We start from the raw sequence: 26,337 nt of genomic DNA, 5'->3' as shown, positions 1-26,337 counted from the left end.
ACAGGTTTACTTGTGGGGGATTGAGTGGAGGGAGGGGCTTATAAAATTTCTTGAATGGTCATCCCACTACCTTCTGATCTTCCTACATGTCTCTATAATTTTATGGTCAGACTGGAGCAGGCTGAGCTGGCCAACGTGCCTATCCCTAATTAAAGCATTCAACATGGCAATTAGAGCTACTCCTGTTTCTTGCCCACCCTAAATTTTCAGGTGAATAGCAGATGTTCAGTATGCCAAGAAAGTACCCCTACTCAGACCTCAGGAGCGGTGGTGTAGAAGGGGTCACTCACATCAACAGCATCCTTCAACGTTGAACCAAATAATTTTTTAAAAACAGATCAGTGAAAGCTCTATGGTTGATGCAACTGAGATTAGCTTTCAATTCCAGGTCTCATTATTTGAATTTAAGCTCCATCAAGTGTCATAGTGGAATTTGAACCCATGTACTCAAAGTTTTGGCCTGGCCCTCTAAAATATTCATCCACGTGGTATGTCGGTGAAACCTTCAGTACCATAACCTCCACCATGGGTAGGGAAAGGAGACAGATCACAAATTCAGACAGAATGGTAATTGAATACCTGTAGACACCAACCTAATCCACAAATGAACCCCTCCCAATTCCCTAGGAAATCTGAGTTGCTATGGCAACATCCTGTTTTACATGTATATTGTAAATCAAAACTATGGGTGGTGATGGTAGAGTTACCAAATCCTTTCCATCATATGGTTGACCAAAGATCTCTTTCAGTCTTACGACTTGTCATTGTCATATGTTGGAAGTATTGACAAGTTAACCCTCAACTTTTTTCAATACATTATGAATGCATGTTCTTTGACCATCGCGTTGTAAAATGGGAGTCAACTCAGCTTCTAGCTTAAAGGCTACACTGCACAATGAGCTACCAAACATTGTGTATTAACCTTAGAATTCAAATGTAAATGTTTAATGCACAAATCTTTTCTAAATAGTTTTCAATATTAGAGGTTCAAATTCAGTTCAATTATGTTAAAAAGTAATTCAGCATCCTGACTGTAAACCTGCATTGAAATTAGTAATTGTAAGTGATAAACGTTTTGTAATCATTAAGAATTAGGCTCTTAAGGGGACTCCTTAAATTAATGGGATGAAATGGCTGAATTTTGTTTAATGAAGTTGACACGCTTGTATTACTAGAGGGTTACTGGTGACATAGCATTGTCTCTGTCCTTGCTACTGATAATTCTTCTTTGGAAGACAAAGAAGTGAAATATTGCGTTTGAATTATCAACTGGCAATAAAGTCAAATCTGCTGTATGAGTTTGTTCCTCATACTGTGTTGCTGAAACATTTCCTCTTGTTAAGAATTACTGGAAATATTTTACAGAAATGCCTATAGGATTCAATGTGTCAGTTTTGTTTACTGCTTTTGTCTGTTTTCGATTAGATCAGCCAGATGACTTGCACCTCAAAGCAAATGCCAATGAATCTCGAACTGAGGGAGATGACCTAAATCTCACCTGTCTTGTTCGAAATTTCTTAATGCATGAACCTGCATGGTATTACCAGTCCTCACCGAATTTATCAGAAGTTAAACTGAACCAATACACTCAGAAAGTGCATGGAAACTACTCCAAAACATTATTTCTCAGTATGAAAAATGTGACTGAAAACAACACCGGAATTTACAAATGCAAAACAATGAACAACGCTTCCAAAGAGCAGTACGAGAAATACACTATGGTCTTCATAAAGCGTGAGTCTCTCAAAACATCTTTACAATTTTAGTTATTTAGAGGTCCCAGTCCTGAACATTTCAAATCTGACCCATCAGCTTAGCTGCTTACTAAATCACTTTAGTATCTGTACTGTACTGTACCATTCTTGACATTTACCTGATTGATGCCAGGTCTGTCTTGAGTTAGCTGATCTCCACGGTCAAGAACCCATCATTTACATGAGTTCCTCTGGATAAGGGACATAGAAATTTTTATAGTTCCTTAACAGGATTGTTCCACTGAGAAGAGGTTGAGTAGGTGGGCCTGTACTCAATGAAGTTTGGAAGAATGAGAGAAAACCTTATTGAAACATATAAGACTCTCAAGAGACTTGAGAGTCTAGGACCAGAGGCAGGAAGTCATTTATATAAGACAGAGATATGAAGGAATTTCTTCTTTCAGAGGATAGTCAAACTGTCATATTCTTTACCAAATAAATGCAAAAGCAAAACTGGTGAGTGCATTCTTGTGTCAAATATTAAGTGGTCTCATGTTGGCCATCCTAATTACATTTTAGCTTCACACCAAAAGACCAAAAGGAAAAAAGGAGTAGTGTATTCAGCTCCTGTGCCGTTCAATAGGATTATAGATAATATTAATGTTTTAAATTGAAATTCAATTACAATAAAAATATTTGCAAAGCCATTAGTAATTTTCCATTAGTAATAAGTGCAGAATAGATTAAGGGTAGTGTAGTGTAGTTTTGAGCTCACGATGTAGAACTGTCCAAATAATAATGTAAATCAAAATGTTATCATATAAAGCTTAAAAATCTGAATTTGGTTTAGTAAAAGCTGGTATTATTAAGAACTAACCATAATGCTGTTCAATTGTTATAACAGCCTGCCCCTGCTTTCCAATACAATAGTTCGGCACAGGATCAAGCCTCAGTATATTATTTCCTTACTCGCGCTTTCCTGGACCTAACACTGACCCTTTTGATACCACACTCGTAATAGCTTGCCTTCTTGATCTGTTTATTGCTACTTTCTGTTTTCTGCCTATTAAGCAATATTGAGTCTGTATTAATATATTTTCCCCCAGTACAATGCCCTCAAAATGTGTTGGACCTTAGCAAAAACCATTCTAAATAACCAAATATTCGACATTCACCAGTTCTCCTTTGTCCATGTTACAAATAACCGCTTTGAAAATCTCCAACAAGTTTGACAAATATGATTTCCCTTTCATAAATACTACTTGACACTACCTAATTTTACCAGTTGTCATTGGTAAATAGATTCTAACATTTTCTCCAGAGCAGAGGTCAAGTTAACAGATCTGTAGTTCTCCATTCTTTCTTGTCCTCCCTTCTTAAATAGTGAACTTATATTTTTGACCTTACAGTTAGCAGGAACATTTCCAGCATCTGTAGAAATATGAAGAATAACCATCCATGCATCCAATATCTCTACTGCTATTTCCTTCAACAATCAAGTATGCAGTTCATCTGGTCCAGGAGATATAGCAATCTTCAATCCAGCCATTTTTTTCAACTGCTACCTCTGTACTAAAACTAATATCATTTAGCTCTTTAATTACCCTTGATCTCTAAATATTTCAGAGAGATTTTCTATACTAACTTGCACAAAGCAGGCACAAAGTAATTATTTCGTATCTCCACCATTTCCCTGTTCTCCACTATAAATTCTCTTGCTCCCCTCCTCCCACCCCCACAGCAATGAGTGCATATTTATCTTTGGTAATTTTTTTTTCTTTTCACCAGTCAATAGAAGATTTATGTCTCTGCCTAGCATGCACTTGTATTCTTCCTTTCCTTTTCCTTGTCAGCTTTTTGACCTCCCTTTGAAAGATTATAAATTGCTCCCAAGCCTTCCCACTTTTTCTGACAGTCTTATTAGACACCTCTTTTGATCTAATGAAATCTTGCACATATTTCACATTTCCCTTTAGGTGGTCATACTTAGCGGAATGTGTATTTGTGGTTTTACAGTGTTTATTCACATACTAGTCATTGCCCGTCTGCCATCAAATGTTTTTGTATATTTTCCTAAACCACCCCAGTCATCACACTTCTAATAACCTCATAGCTTCATTTGCCTGGATTTAAGTTCCTAGTTTCACCATGAGCTTTGTTGCATTCAAGTTTCATGTAAAATGGTCACTATAAAGGCTTCTTTACAGCAAAGTTTCTATTTAGATTTTTCCCATTACACACTACCAAATCCAAAACAGACTGATGCCTAGTTAGCTCCTCAACACACTGTACCTGAATTGCATCTCATAAACAGTGCAGGAAATCATCCTCTGCAGCATTAGTGCTGATTTGGTGAACTTAAGCTACATGTAAATTAGTCATCCAGTATTATTATGTTGCCCACATGAAATGCATCTCTAATTGCATAGTTTATAGTGAGCCCAACATCCATATTGAAGTTTAGTTTTCTATAAACAACTCCCAGCAATGTTTGTTTCCCTTCAGCTCCATCCACACAGATTCTACAATTTGATTCTTGAATCAAAGATCATTGCTTATTAATGTACTGGTGTCATTTCTTCTTAGGAGTGCGTTCCCGTCTCTTTTTCATTTTGCCTTCCCTTCTTAAATATAGAACCTAGTTGGAGCTTCAGAAATCTCCTGGAATTAACCAAAATGCATCCAATAAAGAGAAAAATCTCTGCTTTTATCTCCTCCAGTGATCAAAACCAGTTTAGGAAACCTCATTGAAATCACTTCAGTCAGGAAAAGAGAAGAGAACTGAAAAAAAGTGTTAAATTAACAGTTGAAAATGGTTCTTTTTTTTTCTCTATCATTGCAGCTAAGACCATCCCGATTCTTCAAAAAAACCTGACAGGGCAGGAGGTCAACAGCAGTGGCACTGTGATCCTGACTTGCGATGTCAGTGGACGACCACCTCCCAGCATCACCTGGTACAAAAATGAACAACAGGTTCTTCCAGCTTCAGGTGAATTACATGATATTTTCCATCTCTTTTTCTTTTTCTGAACAAAGTGCTAAAGCTAATAGGAGTGTAACCTTATTAATCTGAAAGCTAATGGTCTTTTCAAACATGATAATTTTCTTATACATTGGGCCTTGGTGCTTCACCTTCCTTGGTAAGGAAAAACAAACTCCAAAATAATAAAAAGAGATTTCAAAGCTGATACTTTTTAAAGTTACATGTACTCACTTGTTTTTATGTGTATCGCTAAACAGTATTAGCTTCTTTTAAACATCTATCTTCTGTCCATCTGGAAGTGGTATTCAAGGCATGTGGAGCAGTTGTCAAGAGAATAACTGCCCTTTCACATGTGAAATGTATAGACAACAGAGCCTGGCAAATTTTTTAAAGCTTTAAAGTTCAGACAGTTGCCTTATTGCTGATGGTTTATATTCCAATGTCATATTCACCTTGAACTTTGAGAAACATTCCCATCTGTCTACGTAACAATAGTCACTGTATTTCATTTTGCACAAAAAGCTTTCAAATCTTTTGATGTGATGGATGCTGAAGAAATACAGGTATTAGTCACGGTATTTTTATACAATTTCAAAGCATAATAATGCACAAAATATCACATTCATTTAAATTTCAATATTTCAATGTACACAAAAATTCAAAGTCAGAAAAAGTTGCATAATTCCCAACAATTTGACCTTGATTATTTTATTCCTGTCAATCAATTTTTATTCATTTTCGCCTTTATGGATTTTCTTCAGTTTTGTTTAAATTTCTATCAATAATTTTTACTCATATGTCCTCTGTTCAATAACATCTGGGGGTGAATCAGTGCACTTACAATGAGCAGCAGCATTGCAAAGATGTTTACTGAGTTTCTAACAAAGGAAACACATCATACTCTCAAGATAAATGTGTCAAGTCCATAAATTGTATCTTATGCCAATTTTTATGTCTTCTAACATGTACCTTATAAATAAATCTGGTTTATGGGCAACCATAAAGTATAGGGTGCAGTATATAAACCAGATTGAGCTGTGGTTGCCTGAAAACAGATACAATTAGCTTGTTTTTTAATTCATTCATGAGATGTAAGTTACGCCAGCTAGACCAGCATTTATTGTCCAACTTAATGGCCGAGAGGGCAGTTTACATTGCTCTGTGACTGAAGTCACATGCAGACCAGACAACATCCTTTCTTAAAGGTAATTAGTGAACCTGTGTATTTTTTCCCCAACAGTTAACAATGGTTTAATCATCATTAATTCTAGATTTTCATTGAATTCAAATTCCACCATTTGTGAGAAGATTTGTAGCTCGGGTGCTCGTTGCTGTGGTTCTGTTCGCCGAGCTGGAAGTTTTTGTTGCAAACGTTCCGTCCCCTGTCTAGGTGACATCCTCAGTGCTTGGGAGCCTCCTGTGAAGCGCTTCTGTGGTGTTTCCTCCGGCATTTATAGTGGCCTATCCCTGCCGCTTCCGGTTGTCAACAGAAGCGCTTCACAGGAGGCTCCCAAGCACTGAGGATGTCACCTAGACAGGGGACGAAATGTTTGCAACAAAAACTTCCAGCTCGGCGAACAGAACCACAGCAATTCCACCATCTACCACAGTCAGATTTGAGCCTAGGGCCCCAGAATATTATATAAATCTCTGGATTAATAGTCAAGCAACAATACCATTAGGCCATTACCTCCCCTTGCAAGCCAAAGGTTTATGTTGTACTGTGGCATAACAATAAGGAAGGCCTTTGATTAAATCCTCAATTTCTACCAACGTACCTGACTTCAGCCAGACTTCGAGCACAGATGCAATAAGTTGCCTCAACAGTTCAGGGTTGGAGGAAGGAAACATTAGTAAACATCCCTATGATTGATGGCTGGGTAGTATGGTTGTTTGGAGGCCAGCTCAGAACTAGAAATCAACTGCGCTATGAGGCCTTCTTTAGTTAAATTGCTTAGATTATATTGTAATCACTGTCCAGTCTCCAACACAAAAAAAACCCTCTAACTGTGGAACTGCCATTAGCTGGGTTCAGTGCATTCTGGAGAAGTGGAAAGAAAAAATGGACAAGAGGAGGAGGTTTGCTGATGGTGAAACTGTGCAGCAATGCTATTTTTTAAAAATTATGCTGGGATTCTGTCCTAGCCACGGAATGTTTTAATGATTATTTTAAGACATAATTAATGAACAGTATAAAAACATTTGAATCACAGACACGGTTTGGTTTTCACACTCACCTCAGCTCTATATGTGTTTTCTCTCAAATAATTTCCTTTTATGTAGCACCTTAATAAGATGTTATGAAAATGCCATGCAGTCTTCATAGTGCAATAAATCATGACAGAAAATAAGTAGGAAAGAGTTTTTTAGACACTACATTAAAATATCAGATGCCTGTATAATTATCAAGGATATTTAATTGGCTTCCCTTAATATTAAGCACTGATACTTTTATCAAGAAGCATCATGTTTGCCCCAGGATGTAAAATGTAGATATGAGGCAGCCAATTGGCCTATTTCCACACTCTTCTGTATGTTAGGATACATTTTCTTCCAGATGCACTTCAGTCCCCTCGTCACTCAATCATGTGACCAATTTTTTTGGTGCCTAAAAATTCCATGTTGACATGATATGAAGGACATCAGATTCCCAATACTAATTCTTCTTCAGCAACTGTTGCTCCCATGTATTGGAAAAGCAAGCATCAGATGAGAACATGATCAGAGTTAATCACACTCAATATTGACTATCAAGATCGATGTGTAAATAATAGCTATTTGAGGAAGGCATCGGAAAGTGTAACCAACAAGGACAAATGCTAATCAGGAAAAGATAGTAGACGTTTAGTAGCGATAAATTATGGATGAAGAAAATAAGACTGATCTATAACAGTGTGGTCTGCAAGTGAGCACTTGAGTAAAACATTATAGGACCACAGTTTACAAAATACCACTATTAATATAAGCATACAGTACAATGCATTCATTTGGTATTCCTGCATCTATAATTTTAATTAAATTTATAAAAATGGCCGCAGACATAGAAGTGTTAGTGAATAATAGTGATTTTGAGCTTTATGAGACATAAGGAAAGATGACAATGATGAATATTATGGGTTTTGGAGGATTCTTGAAGTAAGAGATCTGGTTGAGAGGCAGGGCAAGCCAAAATTGCAATCCTGGAGAGTGGGATCTAAACAACTAAAAGCAAATGTGCTAATGATGGAGCAATAGGCAGAAGAGGCTGGAGTCAAAGAACAGAGATTTTGCATGAGTTGTACCATTGGACGTGCTTATGGAATTGGGAATAGGCAAGATTAGAGAAGCTTACACACAAGGATGAAAATCTTCTTTATATTGGAGGGTGACTTTGTGATGGAGAAAATATGATATTGATACTTAACCCATGGTTTAATAGAGCACCCAGGTTGTGAACTATGGATGCACTGATCTGGTTAAAATAAATAAATTAATTGTCCTCTGTTAAACTAATAGACAAGGGAATGTCATAAGAACACAAAATATACTTGCCTTGTGAGCAAATATCAAGTGAGAATACGATTAGAGTTGGCTGCAATGTTGCCTTATAGTTTCATAGTCATTGCCAAGGTCAGTAATATAAACAATAGACATTTAGGGAAGGCATCAGAAAATTTAAGGAAGGCATCACTACAAGACGACATGGTTAGACAGAGTATTACGTTCTGCAATTTCCAGGCTCATGTCTATTGAGAAATTAAAGCCTTTTGGGAAATTTAGACAAGGTAATGTAAATGAATAGCAATTATATTTCAGTATATGTATAGAATACCTGCAGAAAATATCATTATTTATTTAGAGCTTAGAATTATTCTATGACTCTAACATTGTTTTATTTATATTATAAATAGCTATGGAATCAAGTTCCATGGTTTGAAACAAGAATGAAAATTTTATTTGTGACTGTTTACGTACCACTTATGAAGACTGACAGTTGCAAGACATCTTTAAATACTAATATCAAAAAATGTGATTTCTTTCCTAAACTTAGGTATTTTTTTGGAATCAGGAAACAAAACTTTAATCATTGAAAGAGTCAGATATGATGATGAAGGAGAATACAAATGCAAGGCCACCAATGAGCAGGGAAGTGTTGAAACCTCAGCATATGTATCAGTCCTAGGTACGGATCTGCAAGCATGTTCTTTCTCTGTTTGAGCAAAATGTGGATGTTAGACCATGGCAGTGAAATGTTCCTCTTTCATTATGTTCACATAATTTAAATGGTGAAAAGGGGGAATAATGCTCACATATACACAAACTCGCATATGGTACGCTCAAGCGCACATCCAAAGCTTTTGCAAAGAATGCTAATCTACACTCTAGTATCACAATAGTTTTCCTATAATTATAACTAAAGCCACTATTTTATGAACTTCATTTAAAGATCGCCAAAACCTCAAAAGTTGACACCAGTCTACAAGTAATTTTTTTCAGAATCTCAGAAATAAATAAAGAATGTGATGTATTCAGTCACTGTTAACAAATGACCCGTATATTTTGTGCTTTGCATCATCCTAGAATTTGCACACATATGCATTCTGTTTCTATTCTTTTTAAAAAGTGTCTTTAGGTGTCTTGGTAATGCTGCTTTTGCAATGAAAACTTTAAATAATTAGCAAGATTTAATAGTTACATTTAATAGTTAAAGCTTCTCTTACAACAAATGCTCACATTCAAAGGGAAGAAGTTATCACTAAATTAAGTTAAAGACTGTTCTATGCTACATTTTGGGTTCACATGACAGTAGATTCAGAACTGTGTCTGTAACCATTAATAACTTAATGCTGGGCTATATTAAAACTTAATCCATTGACAATGGCAACTTTTTGACTCCTTTTTTCAGGGTCTGAGGAGAAATCCAACCTGGAACTGATCATTTTGGTCTGTACTGGGGTAGCAGCCACACTCTTCTGGCTTTTGCTCACACTTTTTATACGTAAACTCAAAAAGGTAAGGGTATAAGTAATTTTTCTAGTTGCCGCATTTATTTTGCATCATGAAACAAAGGATTAAAATGTTAGATGAGGAAAACATGCACAGAATTATGACTGGTTGGAGGTGCAATTGCTTCAAACTGCGATCAGTTCCAGAAAACAACATCTGAAACTTTCCCAAGACCTATACATACACTACTAATTTGTTAGTGAATTACAAGTTCCAACACAGTATTTTATGTGTTGTACTTAGTAAAATAGAAATATTCTTCTCTATTTGTTCCACTTTCTCCCTTTATTTCTTAAGAGTGTGGCACTGGTCTCCACGTATCTGGAAATTTGCTTATAATACTCACATCTGACTGAGAATATTTTGCATTCAAGTCATTCTGCAGAATGTAAACCAGGCTAACACTCCACTTTTGGAGAAGCCATCTTTTGGTTTAAACATTGAAGGTCTACCTCATCTAAGATGCTGTGAAAGTATTCTAGGGAGGAAAATGGACCCCTCTCTAGTATCCCAGCCAGCATTTATCCCTCAATCAGTGCCAAGAATTAATTTTTTTAAAAATAATTATTTTAGATGTTGATTATGGATAATTGCACAAATCATTTGCCTCTTTCCTTTTTTATAGCAATGAAGGATGTTGTGAAACTTGAAAGGATTCAGAAAAGGTTTACAAGGATGTTGCCAAGGTTGGAGGATTTGAGCTATAGGAAGAGGCTGAATAGGCTGGGGCTGTTTTCCCTGGAGCGTTGGAAGCTGAGAAGTGAACTTAGAGAGGTTTATAAAATCATGAGAGGCATGTATCGGATAAAATAGACAAGGTCTTTTCCCTGGGGTGGGAGAGTCCAGAACTAGAGGACATAGGTTTAAGTTGAGAGGGGAATGATTTAAAAGGGACCTAGGGGACTTTTTCACGCAGAGGGTGGTGTGTGTATGAAATGAGCTGACAGAGGAAGTGGGGAAGGCTGATACAATTACATAATTTAAAAGGCATCTGGGTAGGTATTTGAATAGGAAAGGTTTGGGGGAATATGGCCAAATGGGACTAGATTAATTTAGGATATCTGTTTGGCATGGACGAGTTGGACCCAAGGGTGTGTTTCCATGCTGTACATCTCTAGGACTCTGTGACTACATTTCACAGATGCTTGTTTGGCTGTAAACACTTTGGAGTGTCCTGATGTTGTGACAAACACTATATAATACAGGTTATTCCTTCCTATAGTGGCTGGGTTCCCTCAGGTACTAAATTCCAAATGATCACTCATCTAACCTTAACTAATACATTGTGGTTCATTTTGCTGGAACAAGGTTCACTTCTACACACCCGATCTTTAAACTTCCATAAGATATGCCCCGATCTTACAGGTTTTCTAGGCTCAGTCAGTGAAACATTTTTCGTAGGCTTGTTCATCTCCAACATGACACTACGCGGTCCAAATAGCAGGTGATTGACTGCGATAAGTCTGCCATAGTATAACATTGCAGCACCTCTTGCAATGCCTTGAAATTTGAAATGTATTATTTTAGATATCTCACGTGGTATTTGTTGGTGGGAGAGGAGGGCGGCTTCTACAGCATCTTCTCATCTCTCAACTCTTCACATTAAACAGAATTTTGAAGTTCAGTTTTATTGCAGCATAGATCATGGAAAACACAACAGATGCCTTTTTTCTAGTATGTACGTAACCCATAAAGTGAATGGAAATTTCATATCAACCTCTACTTTCAGCAGTAATTTGAAAGGCCACTACCACTGCCCACTTCAATTTGGTTATAAATCAGAGAAAATATATTTCTGCAGATGTTGACAGCCTATTCAACTACATGGGCAAGGCTTACTCACATTCACAGGTGTACAAACTTCCAATGGGATTCATTAATTCAATACGGCAATTCCAGGCTAACTTTTTATAGTGCAGGTATGCCAAAACCATGGTTATGGTGACCCCACTGCTAACCTGGCTTAACTTTAACTCAGTTAAAAATCACACAACACAAGGTTATAGTTCAACTGGTTTAATTGGAAGCACTAGCTTTTGAAGCGCTGATCTTTCATCAGGCGACTGGTGAAGGATCAGCACTCTGAAAGCTAGTGCTTCCAGATAAACCTATTGGACTATAACTGGGGTTGTGTGAATTTTGACTGTCCACCCCAGTCCAACACCAACTTCTCCACATCATAACTTTAACTCAACATGGATCAGAGGTCAAAGCCAGCATTTTCCAGAAACTGAACTGTTCACTAATACTGTTCAGTGGAGTCTTTACTTGCTAAAACACTGATTGACAATAGTTCATAATATCTTTGCAGCCAAGTTCTGGGGATGTTAAATCTGGATATCTGTCCATCATAATGGATCCGGATGAAGTACCACTGGATGAGCAGTGTGAGCATCTAGCATATGATAGCAGTAAATGGGAGTTTCCTAGGGACAGACTCAGGCTTGGTAAGTACAACACACTTACAGACAGGATCTTCTGAAAGATGCAATAATATAATTTAGGGAAGGAAATATTCTTGAGACCAAGCATCAGTTTGTTTTTGACATTTACATTTCAATCAGAGTTCACTACTTCAAAACATTCACCCAGAGCAATTCTTGCTTCAGTAGTGGCATTGACTTCTGGACTCAGCTCAACATTTCCTCCTCTAACTTATTGGGATGGAACTAATGAACTTGGTCACATAGCGAAATGGAGCAAATGGGCTGATCTAATAGGTGGAATCTTGTTGAGGGGGTCAAGGTCTCATCTTTCTGCTGCAGAGCTGGTAAGAGGCCTGTGTGACCTCTTCTACACTTGATCTTAGCCAAAAGGCCAAGAAGGGCTTCAAGAAGGTTTACTGAGCCATACATCAGTTTGGCAAGTGAAGTCACCAGCAGGCCATTCTCCAGAATCAAGACCCTTGAGGCAGAAGTCTCAGCTTCAGAATGTACTCGACAGCTACTGGGAATTTATGCTGTAAACTTGTTCACAAGATGGATGCTAAGCCAACATTTTATTTGTCCATCCCTAATTGCCCAAACAACAGTTAAGAGCTAATCTCATTGCTATTGGATTGAAGCCTACTTAAATACTGGACTTTTTAATTCCCTGCCCTAATCCCCTTACTGCCACTTCTCTGTGATATCCATAACATTGTTCTCACCAATTTCAATCTGCACTACAAGCTCATTTATCTTGCTTCATATACTGGATGCATTTAAATACAACACACACAGTCCTGTATGTACCACGCCTCTTCTCATAGTTGTCCCTGATCTGCTGTGCCTCAAATTAGATTCTTGACTCCTATCACACTCTGTCCTATTACTCATTATGGAAGCTTTAATAACCTTTCCACCCTTTTAACTTGTGACCGCCCTATTTAGTCTTTCCGCTAGGATCCTGGTCCCAGGTTCACAGGAACATGCACCCGAATTCCTTGGGCTTTACTTTATCTTCAATAAGGCAAAGCAGCATGTACACTTCATTGTTTAGGTCAACTAATTAATGAATCATTTTTATGTCTAATCAATTTTAGGAACTTAGCATCTTTATTGACTTTACTTCATTTTTTAATATTTCCAAATCTTTTACATTGAATTGTATTTTTCTGCTGGTACAAGTGTACACATTGATCTAAGGATATATCTATTGTGAACTGAACCTGTTTCTCTTTACACAGGCAAAACACTGGGACTTGGTGCATTTGGCAAAGTGGTAGAGGCATCTGCTTTTGGGATTGACAAGTCTTCAACCTGTAAAACAGTGGCTGTAAAAATGCTGAAAGGTACATTTCTGCTTCCTCGTTAATTATGGATTTAATGCAGACATTGCAGGTATTAACATCAGCTGCCTACAAAGTAGTCTCCATGTAACAACAAACATTTTCTGTAAGTTTAACTGGGCATTGGGCTGTCCCAGCTTCCAGTCTCCTACTGCATCCTTCTCAACTAACTCACTGATGGAGAATTAGGAGCTGAGCAAAAATATCTGTGGACATAGGGACGGCAGAGAATTGGAGATTTCCTTGCTGCATTGGAATTGAAGGAGAATCAATTATTTTTTATTTGGACAATTTGCAGGAGTTTTTTTTCACAAGGTTGTGGAACTTAGCCGGCAGTACATCTAACCTCCATGTAACCTCCATGTATCTGCAACTTGTTTATTTAGAAGAGGTGAGAGCAAGATTTGAATGTCAGGATGCCATAAGATTCAGAGATTGTGGTCACCGAAAGGATATAATTAATAGCCCGGAGGATAGCTATAGGCAAATTCTTGCATAGACTCCCTGCAGTGTGGAAATAGGCCCTTCAGCCTAACAAGTCCACAGTGACCCTCTGAAGAGTAACCCACCCAGACTCATTCCCATACCCTATTATCCTATATTTGCCCCTGACTTACGCACCTAACCTATACATCCCTGAAAACTATGGGGAACTTAGCATGGCCAATTCACCTAACTTGCACATTTTTGGATTGAGGGAGAAAACCAGAGCACCTGGAGGAAACCCTCACAGAATGCGCAAACTCCACACAGACGTTCGCCTGAGGCTGGAACCAAACCTGGATCCCTGGCGCTATGCGACTGTAGTGCTAATCACTGAGCCACCTTGCCAGTGCAATTGCTTTTTTGTCACATACTTGAATGCATTCAGTATATGAAACAAGATAAATGAGCTTGCAGATAAGATTGAAATTGGGAGATATGATGTTTTGAGAATGACAGAGATGTGGCTGCAAGGTGATTGGGGTGGGAACTAAATGTCCAAGGATACATGCCCTACTGATAGAACAGATGGCAGAGGAGGTGGGGTTTTCTTGTCAGTAAGAAATGAAATTAAATCAATAACAAGAAGTGACATAAAAGGTGGAATCTATAGAATCTGTGTGCGTAGAGCTGAGAAACTGCAACGGCAAAAAAGATCCTGATGGGAGTTATGCACAAGCATCCTATAAGTAGTCAGGATGTTGGGGAAGCAAATAAATCAGGAGATAGAAAAGACATTTAAGAAAGGCACTATTACGATAATCATGGGGGACTTCATTATGCAGGTGGACTGGGAAAATAAGGTTGGTTGCATCACAAGAAAAGTAATTCATGGAATGTTTACCAGATCTTTTTATTTGGAGCAGCTTATGGTAGATCCCACTCGGGAACAGGAAATTCAGGATTTGGTGATGTGCAATGAGGCAGACTTAATGAGGGAGCTTAAGGTAAAGGAACCATGAGGGTAAAGTCACCACAATATAATAGAATTCATCCTACAGTTTGAGAGAGAAAACATTGATTCAGATGTAACAACATTACAGTTGAAATATAGGTAACTACAAAGATGAGGAAGGAGCTGGCTAGGGTAGATTGGAAGAGGAGCTTCACAGGGATGATGGTAGAACAGCAATTGCAAGTTTTCTGGGAATAATTCGGAAGGAGCAGCAGAAATTCATCTCACAGAAGAAGAAGCATACTGAGGGGAGGATGAGGCAACCATGGCTGACAAAGGAATTCAGGGACATCATAAAAGTAAAAGGAAAAGCATACAACGTGGTGAAGATTAGTGAGGAAAGCTTTTAAAAACCAACAGACGACAATTAAAAAAGCTATATGGGGGAAGAAGATGAAGTATGAGAGTAAGTTAGCTAGTACTATAAAAGAAAATTGCAAGAGATTTTTTAGATATCTAGAAGATAAGAGAGAGGCAGGAATGGACATTAAACCACTGAAAAGTGAGCAGAAAAGGTCTGAAGTTGTATAATCACCCAGCCTAGTTGGCTACACCCCAAGGTTCTGAAGGGGAAAGCTGAGGAAATTGTGCAGCTGATTTTTCAGGAATCATTGGAGTCAGTGAGGATTCCAGAGGACTGGATAATGAATAATATTACATCCCTGTTTAAGAAAGGAGGGAGGCAGGTGTCAGGAAACTATGGGTTAGCCTGACCTCAGTCTTTGGTAATATTTTAGAGTCCATTACTTAGGAAGAGGTTATGGAGTACTTAGAAGTACATTATAAAATAGGACTGAGTCAGCATGGCTTCATGAAGGAGACGACATACCTGACAACTCTATCAGAATTCTTGGAGGAGGTAACAAACAATTGAGAAAAAGGAGAGCCAATGGATGTAATTTATTTAGATTTCTAAAAGGCCTTTGATAACGTGCTGCACAGGAAGCTACTAAATAAAATAAGAGGTCATGATGATAGGGACAAGGTATTCGCATGCATAAAGGATTGGCTGACCTGGCAGAGAATGGGTATAAAAGGGGTCTTTTTCTGGATGGCAGCCAGTGACTAGTGGATTTCCATAAGGGTCAGTTTTGAGCCAACAATTATTCATTTTATATATTTACAATCCAGACAAAGGAACTAGGGGTATTGTTGCTAAGTTTGAAGATCACACAAAGAGAGGTGGAGGGACAGATGGAATTGCAGAATTGGGAAGGTTGCAGAAGGACTTAAGACCATAAGAGCAGAAATTCAGCCATTTGGCCCATCAAGTCTGCTCTGCCATTTGATCATGGCTGATAGGTTTTTCAATTCCATTTTCCCACTTTCTCCCTGTACCTTTTGATCCCTTTGGCAAGCAAGAGCTTGTCTATCTGTATCTTAAATATATTCAATAACTGGCCTCGACAGATCTCTCTGGCAATTAACTCCTCACCACTCTCTGGTAAAGAAGTTTCTCTTTATCTCTGATCTAAAGGGTTTTCCCTTTACTCGAAGGCTGTACCCTTGGGCCCTTGTCTCTCCTGTCAATGGAAACATCTTCCCAACATCCACTCTGTCCAGACAATTCAGTATTCTGTAAGTTTCAATTAGATCCCTCCTCATCCTTCCAAACTCCATTGAGTATAGTCCCAGAGTCCTCAAATGTTCAGGTGAGGAGACTGGACAAAGAAGTCGTAGATGGAATACAATGTGGGGAAGTGTGAGATTATAAACTTAGGTAAGAAGAATAGAGGCATACATTATTTTCCGAAATGGGGAAAGGCTTTAGGAGTTTGTAGCATGACATGGGAGTCCAAGTTCATGGATCTCTTGAGGTTAACATACAGGTTCAGCTGGAAGTCAGAAAAGCAAATGCAATGTTAGAATTTGTTTCAAGAAGGTTTCCATACAACAGCAGAGATGTATAAGGCTCTGGTCAGACTGCATTTGGAATATTGTGAGTAGCACTGGGCTCTGTATCTAATGAAGGATTTGTTGCTCCAGAGGACATTTTTTAAAAGAATAATCCTGAGGATAAAGGGCTTATCATTTGAGGAGTGGTTGAGAACTCTGGGTGTGTACTTGATGGAGTTTAGAAGGCTGAGGGTGAATCTCATTGAAATTTACAGGATACCAAGAGGCCTGGATAGAGTGGATGTGGAGTAGATGTTTCCACTAGGAGGAGGCACTAGGGCCCAAGGGCACAGCCTCAGAGTGAAGGGATGATCCTTTAGAACTGAGATCGGGAGGAATTTCTTCAGCCAGAGGGTGAGCAATCTGTGGTATTCATTGCTGCAGAGGGTTGTGGAGGTCAAGTCATTGAGTGTGTTTAAAACAGAGTTAGATAGGTTCTTGATTAGTGACAGAATTAAGGACTATAGAGAGAAGTCAGGAGAATGGGGTTGAGAAATACATCTTATGATTGAATCGTGGAGCAGACTGATGGGCTGAATGGCCTAATTCTGCTCCTGTATCTTATGGTCACATCCCAGATTCTCTAGAGGGGAATCTAATCCAATAACTTAACTGAAGTGTGTCACAGATAGTAAGTTTTAGATGCATCTAAAAATTGACTTTATACCAGTAAAGTGGTGGAAACTAGGAGTATAGGGTTAAAGTTTTTTTAAAAAATAGCTTTTAGATATTAGCTAAATTCATTCCTGTAATAAGGATTTTTTTCAGTGGCAAGGTGACACTGAATTTTCCAGTATCAATGATTAGTGATATATCAATGCAGAGCAGAAAATTGATCCATAGCACCCTCCCCTATCCTGACTTGCAGCAATCTTTCATGTATCAGACACATTAGCTCGTGACTTCTATCCTTGTTGGTGGTGAACTGAGAAGCAGGAAGGGTTTTGTTTCTGTGGGTTGTTATTGTACTGTAATGATGCCACTTTTACACCTCCAACAGGGAGGTGTATTGGGAGTAACATTTCCTTCAAGCTGCATCACTGCCCTCACACGCAGCCATGCCAAGGTTCCACACATGGTGATCCAGTTCTGGAAGACTCACAGACAACATTCTAGCCCACCACCAACTGTGGCCTCCAGTTGACCATTTAAATGTCTCCTCCCACCTCCACAGGGAATGAACCAGTTGTTGCTGTGCAGCATAGAGAGAAGCTCAACATATGCAGAGGGCTGGTCACCTCTGGATGTGGAAGAATTTGGGGTGTAGGATGAAATGAGGTGAAGTGGGGAGTAGGAAACAATTCTCCATTTTAAAAATGCATTCAGTTTACAATTGAGAAACTGGGCATTGGGAATGAGGAGATCCATTGAGAACAACCTCCCCCAAGTCACTGTGCCTCTCTCCTTGCAACCACCCACCCCACGACTACCCATATTACTGATCCATGCCTGCCTTCAGGCCTGTCCTTCTGGCATCAGCCATGCTGTTACTGTTGCTCTCAAGAGCTTCCAGCCTTTGGTTTACCTGCAACTCTCTGTAAGTAGGGCTCCACCGCCAGGGTCTTGATTAGAGGGGAAGGCCCATATATCAGTGACCTCTCCAGTGCCAGACTGGAATGTGATTCAGCAAGCTATCCCTAAAAAAAGCAATGTGACTCTCTCATCCACTCTCCAGCTTGCAGGCTAAAGCCCTGATACCTCAACAAGAATGCACCAACTCACTATGCAGGTGGTGAGGAATGTCATCCTGCTATAGAGGAAAATGAAAATAGATCAATGGATCAGTTATTTCCAGATCACTCTCTGATTAAGGCAAGCCTGACGACAGATGAGAAGTGGATGCTTCATACAGTCGAGAGACAGAGAGAATTGTGGAATTTAAACCATCAACTTTTCTTCACGACAAATTAGAAAACATATTCTGGCCATTCCATATTTGAATGTTAACTTATTAACCATGTATTGTTAATATATTGTTTGGAATTTATTACTGTTCATAAAAGTATCTCGATATTTATATTTAGAAGAAATGAGATCAAGGCTAAATCTTGAGTAAATCTAAACTTTATCATTTCCTGGTTCTGTTATCATTCTAAAAACAGAATTGCAACCTTGGCTTTTTAACCTTGCTTTGAAGACAGATCAAACAACACGTTTCCTAGTCTATGAATTCATTCAACCTCATTCTTTAACAGAAGGCGCTAGCACAAATGAATGCAAAGCTCTCATGTCAGAGCTGAAAATTCTTATTCACATTGGCCATCATCTGAACGTGGTGAACATGCTGGGAGCCTGTACCAAGCCTGGAGGTAAGGACTAAAGACCCCTTGTATGCTAAAGCACACAAAAAGTTTGTTGGCTTCCCAGAGCTACTCACTTAGATGAAATAGCCCTCCTTTCTATAGACAAACTTCCACTTTTGACTTGGGGCAATTAGTAATGAAGATGTGAATAAGATTCCTTCTAACGTACTCCACAAGTTTATTCATTTAATTCTAAACAAAAAAAAACTACCTATTTTCTTCAGTGTTTGTTTTCTAACTTGAAATGAGACATGGGCTTTCTTTCTCATGAAGGTGAGGTTAATCAATTATATAAATTGTTTGCTTCACCGTAGTTCCAGATAATTGGTGACCCTGACCTACTTCACAGCCAAACAATTAAAATTTAACAAAATTCAATATAGTATTTGTGCACAACAACAGATCTCCAGTTAAGTTTCATATTCAGCTTCACAACATCAATTTCTAAACCTTTGGCTCCAATGTTCATTTTAGGATTTGTGAGGAGTAAAATTCAAAAGGAGAATCCATGCTACATTTTCATCATGCAGTTTACCAAGAATAGCAGAGATAATGGAACAAAAATTGTTGCAATACACCTACAAACCTATCAGTTTAGATGTGGAATAAATTGTACCCAACCTTTGCAGGGACTAAGCGCACTGTCAAAACTGCACTATCAAACCTTTTCCAGATATTGCTTACACAGTTGGTCACCACATGAGCAGCGCACACATTGAACCTACTATGCTTAGTGTTTTCCAATAGCTCTTCCAGCCACCATCCAGTAATATGCTTTTGACACTCTTTATCAAAAGCACCTTCTTATTGAAGCAGAGGGAGTGGAGTACTCCTCCACTGCAGTGATTGTAACGAGGTCAGCCAACTACACTTGAGTAAAACTAAACTTTATCATTTCCTTGTTCTGTTTTCATTCTAAGAATAGAATTGTAACCTTGGCTTTTTAAACCCTGCTTTGTAATCCGATCAAACAATGCATTTCTTATTCTATAAATTCACTTGAACCTCACTCTTTAACAGAAGGCACTAGCACAAATGAATGCAAAGCTCTGGTGTGTTCATAAAATGTGAGTTCCCTGATTGGAGCTGTTAATCTGATCCAATCAGAAATCTTGGTTGACAGAGATAAATAGGAATGTGTATGGTTCTGGTCACTCTGAAAGCTGGCTCTGAGGATGCCAGACCAGTGTCAAATACAATGCACATCTAAATAAAGGGTGACTTGGTGAAGGGTTACTGGCCTCTGCGGAGTTATTCATCTATCGTTCCACAAGAGTCACAGTCATCCTCACCACCCTCCTATAATTTTCATTCTTATGCTAGGAATTTGCCTAAATTGCCAAAGTGAGGAGGCAAAGAGACCTCATTCAGATGAGGCCTGAGAATCAACTCATGTCAACCCATGGTCTTTTTGCTTTAGCTGCAGGCAGTCTCCACAAGCCCAAATTTATGTCTGAAAATGAATGCCAAGGAATTTTGTTGAACTGCACAAGAGAATTATAGCATGACGTTATGGTCACAGGACAGAGGAGACCATTTTGACCCTTCAAAATGACATGGAGCACATTTCTTTTAATATCAATTGAATAACAACAACCATGTTTTCTTTCTTGGAAAAGCTCAGCAGCATCTGAGGTAGGGTCACTGGACCCGAAATACTAATTCTGATTTCTCCCTACAGATGCTGCCAAACCAGTTGAACTTTTCCAGCAATCTCTGTTTTTGTTTTGGATTTCCAGCATCAACAGTTCTTTCCATTATTTTGTTTTCTTTCCTGTTTATTTTATAGGTGTAATCAAATTGCAATCAATCACTATACTTAAAGTTTATTTTTATTAAATGTCAAACTTTTCTGACATGGGCTTTTTGTGTGATTAAGATGTCAAAAACAAACCAAAAAAATTAGTAAGTTATTATATATTTCACAAAATGAGTCTGCTGAGTTTTGGCAGGAAGGCACATGGACCAGGAAAGTTTGAGGTTTCATTTCCACTCTGTTTGCTCGCCTCAGTGTGTTAGTAAGAATGTTACAACTGGTCAAAGAGCTAAAACTAAAGAGGGGAAAATCAGTTTGAATTCCTTACTCCCGATCATTATCAGGAAATCTCAGCTGTAAAATGCTTGTGTGCAGCATTAAGAGAGAAAAGGATTTATCTTGATTATTACCTCCCTATTGGCTTGTCCTCAACCACCCATATAAAATAGAATTATTTTTGAGTTCTGACAAAAAGGTCATCACCTTTAAATGTTAACTCTATTTCGCTCTCCAGTGATGCCTCTGATCTGCTGAGAATTTCCAGCATTTTCTGTTTTCATTGCAGATTTCTGTTAACTGCAGATTTTTACTTTGGGAACAGATGAGCAATCCACCTGCTCACCAACCTTCAACATGCTGCCTAATATTTTCTTTCTGCCATTTGGGAATGGGAGTAACCTTCTGTAGTGTTTACCACAATCAAGTTGGAAAAAGAAAGAAAACCTATCATGTAGAGATCATTTCATTCTCGTGTACGTTTTTGTACAACCTCTGTCAATATTAAAGGTTTCTGGTCTGCAATTGAATGATGAGGTCAGAGACTACTAGTAATTACTCATTGTCAAACATATACTCCTGATATTCTGATTGATGAATTCAGAAAAACAATTCCTCACATATAGCACGCCATCAGCATCATGAATAGTATGTTCTTGTGGTTCTTTCCTCAAGCACAGCCTGTCCATTTAGGAGGAAAGAAATGTTTTGATGTATGATAGATGATTTATCAAAATTAACTTTATGGTTAAATCACCAGTTTTTCGCAAATGTTCCTTTTGTTGGTGTGCTGTTACAAAGAAGCACAGTGTTCTATGCAAATGAAAATAAGTTCCCATGAGGTAGGCAATCACTCACTGTTCTCTAACAAATTGTTTTATTTGTTTTTTTTTAAAACCAGGCCCTCTGATGGTAATTGTAGAATATTGCAAGTATGGCAACTTGTCCAATTACCTCAGGAGCAAGAGGAATGACTTCATTTTAGTCAAGGTATGAGCTAAAACAGAGCATGGTCACTGTTATTTTAGTAACCTGGGGATACTGGGCTAACTAAAAATTCAAAAACAGAATCAATATATCATCTTTTGTTATACCCTTAGGAGTATAATTTAGTCTCGCAGTGTGCTGGCTAATTTATTTGCATTCAACAGTATTCTAATGCAGTCACAAAATGGTTTGAAGTAAAATAGTTTAATAACTACATTGAAATAACTTGCAAAGGAATTTTAACTGAATGAATTAATTATTGTACCATCAGAGACCATGAAACTTCTCCTAAAATCCTTATTTGAAAAGGGAGTCAAACAGAAATATAAACACACCACATGGAATATTATAAAATCATAAAACCAGGGGGGGAAAATCAAAATTGAAATAGTTTATGCATCTGAATTAGAGCCTGGCACTTAAAGCTTTTGTTTTGTCTACATCACTGTGCCACTAAAGTCAAGCAGTTGCCACACATAAGAATATTTCACATGTTACAATCTGAATGGTGTCTGTTCACTGTGGTTTAACTCTTTGCCATTGTCCATGAACACACATGGTACCATCTATTGCATACACCTGCCTTCCTCCAGTATCTATAAATCATAAAACTTGCTGTCTATCTCCAGTGCCAGAAAAATATTGACCAGCCTGAAACACATATTGATGAGACCAGTCCCGAAGTAATGGAAGGCATAAAACGAAGACTGGAAAGCGTGGCAAGTACAGGAAGCTCAACAAGTTCAGGCTTTGTGGAAGATAAGAGTTACAGTGACACAGAAGAGGAAGAGGAAGGTATGTTCATCTTCCTTCCTTGTGCGTACTACATTGAGAATAACTGAATTGCATGATTGTTTCCACTAACGTAACAAGATTATTAGAAATCTATAACAAGAGTAATAAATTATATGAATAGGGAATTTCCTGTTAAGCTAAATTCTATTGACCCTCAAAGGCTCAAAATAGGCCCGCCAAAGGATCGAATCATCCTGTTGGGTTTTACAATATCATTAAACTGCTCAGATAAATCCAGTTGCATTGTGTACTTTGTTATCATTAGCAATCACATTAGTGTTATCAGTAGAATTAATGGTATCAGAAGTAAACAACCCCAATAAGGTTACAAACTGATATGCTGTCTTAGAAATCCATACAAAAGTTTGTCCTTTGATAGCTGCACACTCATTTCAACAATCTCATTTGTATCCTCAGCACAAAGGGAAGCCAATGACTGGGAATGGAAGATGCCTCCAATATCATCATTAGGGTGGCATAGTGGCTCAGTGGTTAGCACTGCTGCCTCACAACAGTAGGGACCTGGGTTCAATTTCAGCCTCGAGTGACTGTCTGTGTAGAGTTTGCACATACTCCCATGTCTGTGTGGGTTTCCTCCGGGTACTCCGGTTTCCTCAAAGATGTGCACGTTACGTGAATTGGTCATGTTAAATTGTCAATAGTGTTCAGAGATGTGTAAGTTAGGTGCATTAGTCATGGGCAAATATTGGGGACTGGGTCTTGGTGGATTACTCTTCAGAGGGTCAATGTAGACATGTTGGGCCAAATGGCCTGTTCCCACATTGTAGGGAATTCTATAAGCACTTGAATGTCAGTCACAACACTGTAATGTGCAGAATAATACCAGTTTACTGCAGAGGACCAACGTTCACTGCCAACATTATATTTCAAGCAGAAACTTCTTGGCAGGCAGGCAGAGATGATTTTCATCCAATAACGTGTAACTGATTTCCGCACTCATTTAGACACTCTGCTACTATCGATAAATATGCAAAGTTCCTGCTGCCCATAGCACACATATTATAATATTTCTAGTCTTACCCTCTGAACCTAACAGTCAGGAATGACAGTCTTTCATTGATGGCCCATTCTGACCTTCCTTTGTCTCTGAAAGAGATCCATCATCAAAGCACTATGACAGAGTCAAAAGCAACTGCACACCTGTGAGATTCCATTCGCAGAATATGCTTAAAGCAGCAGTCAAAACTTCTGAACAATTGCCCCGAGGACAATCCAAAGAATGTGAAGTTGCTCTAATATTCTGAATTTCCCCCGACAATATAGAGGGGGCAATTCTATATAGGAGTTGCTTGCTGTTATGATACATTTACATCCATTCTGCTGTTAGTAATGATTGACCTGTTTTGCAGATACAGAAGATCTGTATAAACGACCACTAGGTATGGAAGACCTGATTTGTTACAGCTTCCAAGTAGCCAAAGGCATGGAATTTTTGGCTTCAAGGAAAGTAAGTTGATTCCCAACTCTTGCAAACCACAGATTTTTATGCTTAATTAAAAAAAAGAATTAATTTTCACTCCTGCTACTGACTCAAACCTTCATATCTAGCATCAGTGGGCAAAGTAGTCTTAAAAGTAAAGCTGGTGGAAATCATTGGAGTTCAACACTCTGTGCTCAAGACTAGGGAAGACAACAGCCTGGTGGTATTATCACTAGGTTACCAATCCAGAGACCCAAATAATGTCCTGAGGACCCAGGTTTAACTCTCAAAAAAAATTGGAGAATTTGACTTCAAATTTTTTTAAAACATCTGGGGTTAAGAGTCTAATGATGTCCATGAAACCATTGATGATTGTTGGAAAACCCCATTTAGTTCAGATTGTTAGAAAAACACATCTTTACTTGTTTCGGCCTACATATGACTCCAGACCCACAGCCATGTAGTTGACTCTCAATTGCCCTCTGGGCAAAAGGCGATGGGCAATAAATACTGGCCTAGCCTGTGATGTCCACATATTATGAAAAATGTCTACACCATCTAAGACCAGCCTTTAACATCAGGTGTAAAATGGAGCACCAACTCATTCTTGCAGGCATGATGTCCAAGTCATTTTGAGGCGTGAGCCAGATTTAAATGTAAAATTGGACACTACTGCTGGAAGTGATTAAAAAAAATATAGTTTGCATCCTTTCAGAAGAAAACCCCAGATTAGCACATGAGAGAAAAGAAACAAAAAGATATGCTGCAAGTCTATAATGAGGTAAACAGATTTAAAGAAGACACATGGAGTATAAACTCTGATTAGATGGGTTGAAGGGCATTTCTGTGCTCCCTACTTTACATAGTACATACCATTGGCAGGCTGCACGCACCAAGCAATTGCTCCATGATATCATAGCTAGAGGGCAAGAAGTCAAATGATTCCCACTCTGATCTGCAGTTTTCTACCTGAGGAGAGAAATGACCCTTGGTAGGGTACCTCTGCGAGTTAGCATGCCAAAGTTCTCAATTGGAATGAAGCGCCAGTGAAAAGGCACAAAGCAAACACTAGTATTTCTTATAGGGAGGAAACGTCATAATGCAAAGCAAGTTATGCTACTATTGCATTCTTTTTGCAGGCCAAGTGTGTGTTAGCATTGACAAAGACCTGGAAACATGGTCTTTCACTCCCATTTTCAGCGAAGGTCGCATCCCAATTATCAAGAAATGAATATCAATGTTTGGTTTTAAGAATTGCAATCAAAAGAACATAGTAGGCTTGGTTTCTAAGCTTCTTAATATTCCATTGCAATTCCAGTGCATCCATCGAGACTTGGCAGCACGGAATATCCTCTTGTCTGAGAGCAACGTTGTGAAAATTTGTGATTTTGGGCTGGCTCGTGACATTTACAAAGACCCAGATTATGTACGGAAAGGAGATGTAAGTGTGTAAGAATGACAGCTTTCATTTATAGATGCTGAAATATTAGTTCCTGACTTTTTCTCAGTGGCCCAGTGGCTGATAAAGTCTTGTTCATCTTTGCAGGCTCGACTCCCACTCAAGTGGATGGCACCAGAATCCATATTTGATAAAATCTACTCAACTCAGAGTGATGTCTGGTCTTTTGGAGTGTTGCTGTGGGAAATATTTTCCTTAGGTAAAGCCTGACAAAAAAAGAAATAATTAAAATTGGGAAGCCAAAGGTTTACCTTTAAATGTTGCTTGAGGTTGCATGTCGAAAAAAACTAAGGTTAAATAATTTTGAAATTATTAGGCCATCTTTAGTAGATGCATCCAGTTTCTATTTAAACTTTATGCATGATTCAATTGTAAACGGATCTGTGTGCCTTTGGGGTCAGTTCATACATCAGGAAATAACAACACAATGGATTCAAATGATATATTGTAATACTATGATGGCTTGAAATTGTTTTGTGCAGTAATGACAGCAGTTAATGTCTTCAGCTTGAATTCCATTGTTTATGATTTTAGCAAATCTGAATCCACCATTA

General features: G+C 38.4%; 1 protein-coding gene across 3 annotated transcripts in view; it reads left to right on the top strand.

The window, feature by feature from the left end:
• The window catches only part of kdrl (kinase insert domain receptor like), a 265,292-nt gene that overhangs the window by 138,642 nt on the left and 100,313 nt on the right, over positions 1-26,337 (top strand). For all 3 annotated transcript variants that reach the window (XM_087991964.1, XM_043704900.2, XM_087991965.1), the window contains exons 13-24: positions 1,426-1,734; positions 4,537-4,683; positions 8,708-8,839; positions 9,563-9,669; positions 11,975-12,110; positions 13,331-13,435; positions 18,962-19,075; positions 22,003-22,091; positions 22,718-22,883; positions 24,254-24,351; positions 25,643-25,765; positions 25,871-25,982. In XM_087991964.1, the coding sequence (XP_087848090.1) occupies positions 1,426-1,734; positions 4,537-4,683; positions 8,708-8,839; positions 9,563-9,669; positions 11,975-12,110; positions 13,331-13,435; positions 18,962-19,075; positions 22,003-22,091; positions 22,718-22,883; positions 24,254-24,351; positions 25,643-25,765; positions 25,871-25,982 (1,638 nt within the window). The remainder of the gene's footprint in view (positions 1-1,425; positions 1,735-4,536; positions 4,684-8,707; positions 8,840-9,562; positions 9,670-11,974; positions 12,111-13,330; positions 13,436-18,961; positions 19,076-22,002; positions 22,092-22,717; positions 22,884-24,253; positions 24,352-25,642; positions 25,766-25,870; positions 25,983-26,337) is intronic.

Source organism: Chiloscyllium plagiosum, unplaced genomic scaffold, assembly GCF_037043375.1.
Source record: "Chiloscyllium plagiosum isolate Xiang-an unplaced genomic scaffold, Cpla_swu_hap1 HiC_scaffold_11, whole genome shotgun sequence".
NCBI lineage: Eukaryota > Metazoa > Chordata > Chondrichthyes > Orectolobiformes > Hemiscylliidae > Chiloscyllium > Chiloscyllium plagiosum.
The sequence above is the reverse complement of the archived record's forward strand: the minus strand, read 5'-3'. Positions and strand labels throughout refer to the sequence as shown.